Source organism: Olea europaea, chromosome 4 (assembly GCF_002742605.1).
Source record: "Olea europaea var. sylvestris chromosome 4, O_europaea_v1, whole genome shotgun sequence".
Taxonomy (NCBI): domain Eukaryota; kingdom Viridiplantae; phylum Streptophyta; class Magnoliopsida; order Lamiales; family Oleaceae; genus Olea; species Olea europaea.
The window spans coordinates 18,413,055-18,419,671 of record NC_036240.1 but is presented as its reverse complement, the minus strand read 5'-3'; the positions used below and the strand labels follow the sequence as shown (position 1 = coordinate 18,419,671).

General features: G+C 34.7%; 2 protein-coding genes across 4 annotated transcripts; both read left to right on the top strand.

Moving 5' to 3' along the window:
* Window positions 1-963: 963 nt before the first annotated feature.
* On the top strand, window positions 964-5,227 carry LOC111393886. Of its 3 annotated transcripts, none has more exons than XM_023019656.1 (7): window positions 964-1,411; window positions 2,435-2,561; window positions 3,313-3,452; window positions 3,570-3,632; window positions 3,991-4,059; window positions 4,202-4,274; window positions 4,834-5,227. In XM_023019656.1, the coding sequence occupies exons 1-6, from the start codon at window positions 1,193-1,195 to the stop codon at window positions 4,271-4,273; spliced, it is 690 nt and encodes a 229-aa protein (XP_022875424.1). In that variant the 5' UTR covers window positions 964-1,192; the 3' UTR covers window position 4,274; window positions 4,834-5,227. The 3 variants fall into 3 exon arrangements, with proteins under 3 accessions (XP_022875424.1, XP_022875423.1, XP_022875422.1); XM_023019655.1 differs by having other exon boundaries at window positions 4,202-4,283; window positions 4,843-5,227; XM_023019654.1 differs by lacking the exon at window positions 4,834-5,227 and having other exon boundaries at window positions 4,202-4,665.
* A 425-nt stretch (window positions 5,228-5,652) lies between these two features.
* LOC111393124 (extensin-3-like) lies at window positions 5,653-6,226 on the top strand. The gene is made up of 2 exons (XM_023018518.1): window positions 5,653-5,662; window positions 5,838-6,226. The coding sequence occupies exons 1-2, from the start codon at window positions 5,653-5,655 to the stop codon at window positions 6,224-6,226; spliced, it is 399 nt and encodes a 132-aa protein (XP_022874286.1).
* The last annotated feature ends 391 nt before the right edge of the window (window positions 6,227-6,617 follow it).

Genomic DNA, 6,617 nt, shown 5'->3' with positions numbered 1-6,617 from the left:
GTTGAAATGTGCGGTTAAAAAAGAAGGAAATTTTTTTGATTTACGTGTAAGATTATTTTAATGAAAAATGTGTGGTTGAAAATGAGTACTGTAAAAAAAATAATGTGGTAAAATGTGAAAAAAGGTATACAAACAGAGCCTTAAATGCTGGCACTCTTCATGTGAGGGTGTAAAAGGATTATGTACATTAAAAGTGTACAAGTAGATTAATTCGAGAAAAAAATATCTATTCATTTGCACAAATCGATAACCTTACTCATAATTAAAAAAAATGTCGTGGCATACTTAGCCCTTACTTAAGCCCACTCTTTGGAAAAAAAAATACATTTTTAATAGTATTTTAATAGTTTTCAACCACAAATCATCAACAAAATAATATTACACACAACTTAATTTTTTTCTTACTTTTTCCGCTTGTTTGGGAGTGATTTTTCACCTAAAAAATTTGATTTTTTGACCGTTATTTTACTATTTCAATCGTAAAATTTAACTTCTTTTTTCATAGATGATCCCCACTTTTCTCCTAACGGTTACAAAATCAATTCTCAAAATCACTCCCAAATGAAACCTTAACAACAAATTTCAAATCAATACATTATTAAAAAATACATTTTTATGGCAAAATTGGGTCACAAATAATTATGTGGTTTTAGACGGCTTGATCACGTTATGATTGTAGTAATTATTAACATTTTTTAATGCAATCGCCGAAAATAATTTATGCCGGGGAAATAAATATCATGACAAAGCTAAGAACAAGAAAGCAAGGGCAATTTAGTCATTTCACAAGGGTCAAACAGTCAACACTATGTAACTCACCCCGGTAGTGGTTTTGCATCGTGCCGCAACGCAAGCCTCTATTGCATGATTGACGAGCCACTTCCCTTACGTGGCAGCTTCTCATTGATCCATTTCAAGTCTTCGGGATTCAAAGCCTTCACACATCAAACAACAAAAATAATAAAGTTTCTCTAGTAAAAAACACAGTCACTCTCATCCTCTTCCTCTCTCTTGAAACTGTGTTTTCTCTCTCCTAAGAAACCCAAATTTCACCCCCAATTTCCAACACCCTTTAACCTGAAGACTTGCTTTTTGGACTCACCAATGCAGGATCTTCCGATCAGGCCTAAATTCGAAGCCTGAGATTGCAAAATTTTGTTGTTTTTTTGTGGGTTTTTGAAGAATTTTGGAAATGCTGGAAGCTGCAGTGGAGAGTAATATACACAATGGAGGATTTTCTTCACACTCTTCACAGTTTCAGAGCTGTGGTGAGAGCAGTGAGGAGGAACTTTCTGTGTTGCCACGTCATACTAAGGTGGTGGTGACTGGAAATAACCGCACCAAGTCTGTACTGGTGGGGCTTCAAGGTGTGGTGAAGAAAGCTGTTGGGCTTGGTGGATGGCATTGGCTGGTAAATTCTTGCAAAAGTTTGAGTCTTTTTGGGATAATGAATTTGAAGTTGGATTAGTAATGTAGGTTTGTTTATATAAAGAAAATGTGAGATAATTTAGTAAATTTTATTTTTTGAAAATTTGAATAAAACTATATGTAATTTGAGTATTTCTCGAATTTTTATGGTAATAAGTTCCATTTTTGTGAGTGAATTTGAGATGGGATTTTTTCAATTTTTTGTACTTTTATATTATTGGATTACAATTTATTCAAAATTATGAAGCTAAAAACTTTTTAGAGTGAATTTTGTTCAAAATTTTCTCTTTTGATTGCTCTGTGTATGCTAAATTTGGGTATTTCATAATGGAATTTGTTGCATGTGGGTTTTCGTGAGTGGATCTACTGTTATCATAAATGTTTTTGAATGTGGGATAGTATAAATAGTTTGTGACTTTTTTTTTTTTAATGAATTTAATGTTAGGATTTATTTTATTGCAGCTTCAAAGTGATATTAACCTCTTTCATTCATAATTTAAGATTTATTTCAACAAAATAATGGGGTTTTCTTTGTTTTCTTGGTTGAATTTTAAATTATTTTAAGGGATGGTGGTGGAATAATTGATTGTTATTTCACCATTTATAACTGGGAGTTGGAGTTAAATATAGTTGGTGTTCATTTATTTCCAATTCCTTCTAGTATAAAATTGACCAAATCACGGATTGCGAACACCAAAATTTTCGGCTCAACTGGTTAATTTTCCTTGAAAGTCTATCTGAATTTTATTTTAACATAAAAAGTTGTTTATTATTGCCTTTTTCCCCCTTATTATTCCCTTTGGCAGAAAATTAGTCCTCTTTGTAATGCTTATTTGTAATCTCATAACTAGCATGAAAATTCTTGGTTTTGAGAAGTGGGCTTCAATTTTATCACGAGTATACTCATTCGCAGGTTCCTACAAGCAGAAAAATATACAAAATTTACAATGGATTTATGACTTTATTCTGTTATTTGATTGTAAAATATGGTTTCTGTAAAATGCAGGTTCTTACCAATGGCATAGAGGTAAAACTTCAAAGGAATGCTTTAAGTGTAATTGAAGCTCCTACTGGAAATGAGGATGATGATGACATTGAATTTGAAAATGTGCAGTGGAATGGCTCAGATATGGGTGAGTTCGATTTTAAAAATATAGTCATAGTTTTGCTTCTTGCTTGATAAGTAAAAATAATAATTTATATTTTAAAAAATAAGCACAAGTACAATTGTTCAAACCCTGAAAACCATTTTTGGACATGTAATATTTTCTGTGTTCCCCGTATCTATATAAATTCAGACCCCCCTCACTTGAATTTTGTTGGAAAACTACGGACATAAGTTTAACAGTGTCCTTGACATGTGGCCATGGCCCAGAAATTGTTAGGATTAAGCTCTAGTCCCAATCTTGAGAGCAATAATAAACAAGACGAGACACAGAAAAGCACACTCAAAAACACAAAGATTTATAGTTGTTCAACCTCAATGTGAATCTAAGAGTACTTATTGCTTCTGATTTTTACTGTAATGAAGAAGGGGAAATACAGGTATTTTCTTTTGAAACTTTTCTTCTCTCATACTGAGAAGAAGATCCCTCGTATTCCTATTTATAAAGTAGAAAATTAGTGGAACTTCAACGGAAATGCTGTCCCGTGCCTTGTACCCCAATAGCTTTAGTGAAAGATAAAAGTGTTTTTTCTTACTTTTCTTTTGGATTTAGTTATTTCAATTTAATTTATGGTGGAAAGGTTTTTTAGGTTGTTTCCATAGGATTCTATGTTTTTGTATACCTTTTATTCCAGCAAGCTCTGCTTGTGGCAATACTTTATTCTTGTTCTTTAGGCCCACCAAAAAATGTAATTATGCTCTCTATTCTTTTTTTCTAGCATCCGATGAAACTCAAAAGTCTCATAGGTCAAGGCATCGAATGCACAGGCCGACTGGGTCATCTCACAGGACTCTTAGCCAGTCTCTCTCCTGTGACTCACATTCTAAAGGATCTATTTCTACTCCAAGGGGGTCCACGGTGAGAAAAGCTTTACACTTTTAGAGTTTATCTGTTATCATTTTTACCTTATTTTTTATTCTTTAATCAAGGCTATGACAATGTGTACAAATTTTACTTTAAAACACCGGTGTACAGAAAATTGACCTTAGCAAACTTGAGATGGCTGCATTATGGAGATATTTGCAGCACTTTAACCTTGTAAGTGGGTTTTTATGCTTGAGGAGACTCGTATCTATTTTTAGGTTGGGTTAAATACACAGATCGTCAGTAAACTTTTATAGCAAAATTTCATGTTTGTTGCTAAATTCAATTTTTTCTAAGTTGATTGTAAAACTTAAACTTGTTACAATTTGGCCACTTCATGCACGTTTGTCAGTTTCGCTTATGGTCAAATTGTAACAATGTTCTAGTTCAAGGAAGAACTTGGTGCAATATGAATCTAGCGACGAACATAAAATTTCTTCAAAATTTCAATGTCGACTGGTGATTTTAACCCTTTTAGGTTTGATCAAAGCAATTATAGTTCCAGCGCTAATGCTCTGAAATTTCTCGTCAGGTGGATGCCATTCCTAACCCGTCCAAGGAGCAACTCATAGATGTTGTTCAGAGGCATTTCCTATCTCAGGTATTTGCCGACATTTTTTTCCCCAACTGATTATTTCTTGTTTTGCTGATCAAGAACCAGATTATTCTCAAGATATACCATTATACAATGTATATTTGCAGTTTGTATTATTTATTGGGCTTATTGTCTTCTGTTTATGTAGCAATTGGATGAGTTGCAAGTCATTGCCGGGTTTGTGCAGTCCGCGAAGAGGCTGAAAACTGTTTGCAAATGACATTTGGAAGATTACGAAAAGTCATTTGCTGACTCTAACAAACTATGATTTCTGGTTGCTCACTCCAGTCAAATCTGTAATATAAAAACTCCGGTGTTTATCCCTTTAGTTCTATAGGCCATTGTCCAAGTCTATAGAGGTTATCGCTTCTTGGTAGCTGTAAATATAGTTATATGTGAACCAGTTGACTAACACTAAGAAGCCTTCTTGGTCGAGCTTTGGTTGAATGTATGCTAAATGTATAGTCGTATGCCTAAATGATCATTCAACCATCAGAAGCTTTACATGCGTATTTAAATTAGAAATTGAGAAGCTGACCATATTAGTACTTATTAACTGTTCTGTACAGTTATTATTTCTTGTTCGAAATATATATATGCATCTTTCGCTTATATTGTGTCCACAAGTCATTCAAATGTATCCTTTTGAATCATGTTTTGACCTTGTAAGGTGATGCTCAAGTTGTTTCAAGAATACGATCGTATTGCAAAACTCGGTAATTTTTCTGCTTTCATCGATATTTGGAAAGTTCTCGAATACAAAAACTGTTTGCAAATGACATTTGGAAGATTACGAAAAGTCATTTGCTGACTCTAACAAACTATGATTTCTGGTTGCTCACTCCTCCAGTCAAATCTGTAATATAAAAACTCCGGTGTTTACCCCTTTAGTTCTATAGGCCATTGTCCAAGTCTATAGAGGTTATCGCTTCTCGGTAGCTGTAAATATAGTTATATGTGAACCAGTTGACTAACACTAAGAAGCCTTCTTGGTCGAGCTTTGGTTGAATGTATGCTAAATGTATAGTCGTTTGCCTAAATGATCATTCAACCATCAGAAGCTTTACATGCGTATTTAAATTAGAAATTGAGAAGCTGACCATATTAGTACTTATTAACTGTTCTGTACAGTTATTATTTCTTGTTCGAAATATATATGTGCATCTTTCGCTTATGTTGTGTCCACAAGTCATTCAAATGTATCCTTTTGAATCATGTTTTGACCTTGTAAGGTGATGCTCAAGTTGTTTCAAGAATACGATCGTATTGCAAAACTCGGTAATTTTTCTGCTTTCATCGATATTTGGAAAGTTCTCGAATACTAGCTTTCGACATGTTTAGTACGTTAAAATGGATCGAGTAGAACCATAGGACTAACAAAATTTTGAAAATCAGTCTGGTATAATGTCTCTATTTGTTTAATCTTTAATTGTCATTATCATTCTTGGCAAATCCCATCCATCAAGGCGTAATTAGCTGAAAATATGTTGAAAACTTTTACTTAAAGACCCACTAAATTTAAACAAAAAGAGAGCACGCAAAAAAAGTTTAGTTGGTGGTGGATTTTCTTGCATAATTTATACCAACTGCTTCTGATATATGGGGTTTGGTATAATCCATATATTCTCACTCCTCCCCACTTATAAATTCGTCTCTTCAAACATGTATTCATCACACTAATGTTTCACGAAGACAAGTTCAACACTTGACAATGATTTGGTCCATCATAAAAGCAAGGATTGGACTAATCCTTGTTTTCGTAACATTTACGACCCTAATTTCAGCTCAATCGCACTGTTATATTTCATCTTATGATCACAATCTTACTCCGACTCTAAATCATCGTAGCAGTGGCAATAGGAGTCCGTGTGTGCATAAGGTAAGCCGACCACCACCACCTCAACGAAAAAGGATGCACAGAACACCACCACCTCAACGAAAAAGGTTGCACAGAACACCACCGCCACCTCCGCCTCCTGCGTGGTTCTACTATTACTCTCCTCCACCTCCTAGTCCGTCACACTTGCCCAACCATCCGCCACATGTAGCCTTGTCACCACCACCTCCTGCATGGTTCTACTTTTACTCTCCTCCGCCTCCGAGTCCGCCAAACTTCCCGCACCATCCACCGCGTGCACCCTTGTCGCGACTTCAGAAACGTCATCTTCCGTGAGCATGAAAGAGTTAATCAAGGCATACAAGTGAACCGAATTGGCAGCATTATTTCCCATCAGCAACAGCTACTAAGGGAGCCACTTTCACTAAGTTAGAGGTTGAGACATGACAAAAGTAAAATGCCATAATGCTTGATTTATGATTTGATTTTGGCTTCTTCTTTCTTTTGGCAATAGTTATGGTTAGGGTTGGATATGGTGTGATTCGGTTCGGTTCTAACGGGAATCGAACTGAACCCAAATTTTCGGGTATTTATTAAATAGAAAAGTACAGTCCAAATTTAATTATGAAATCGTTCGGGTTCAGTTGAATTCGATTTCATTTGGTTCCAGAGTTCTATATAATAATTAAAATTTTTAATATTTACAATGCTACATTAATTCAACTAA

Bases quoted from the DNA above. Each gene is read 5' to 3' on its own strand.
- LOC111393886 (XM_023019656.1), top strand. From the start codon at position 1,193: ATGCTGGAAGCTGCAGTGGAGAGTAATATACACAATGGAGGATTTTCT. The intron at 1,412-2,434 runs GTAAATTCTTGC...TGTAAAATGCAG, and splicing joins TTGGTGGATGGCATTGGCTG to GTTCTTACCAATGGCATAGA. The intron at 4,060-4,201 runs GTATTTGCCGAC...CTGTTTATGTAG, and splicing joins AGAGGCATTTCCTATCTCAG to CAATTGGATGAGTTGCAAGT.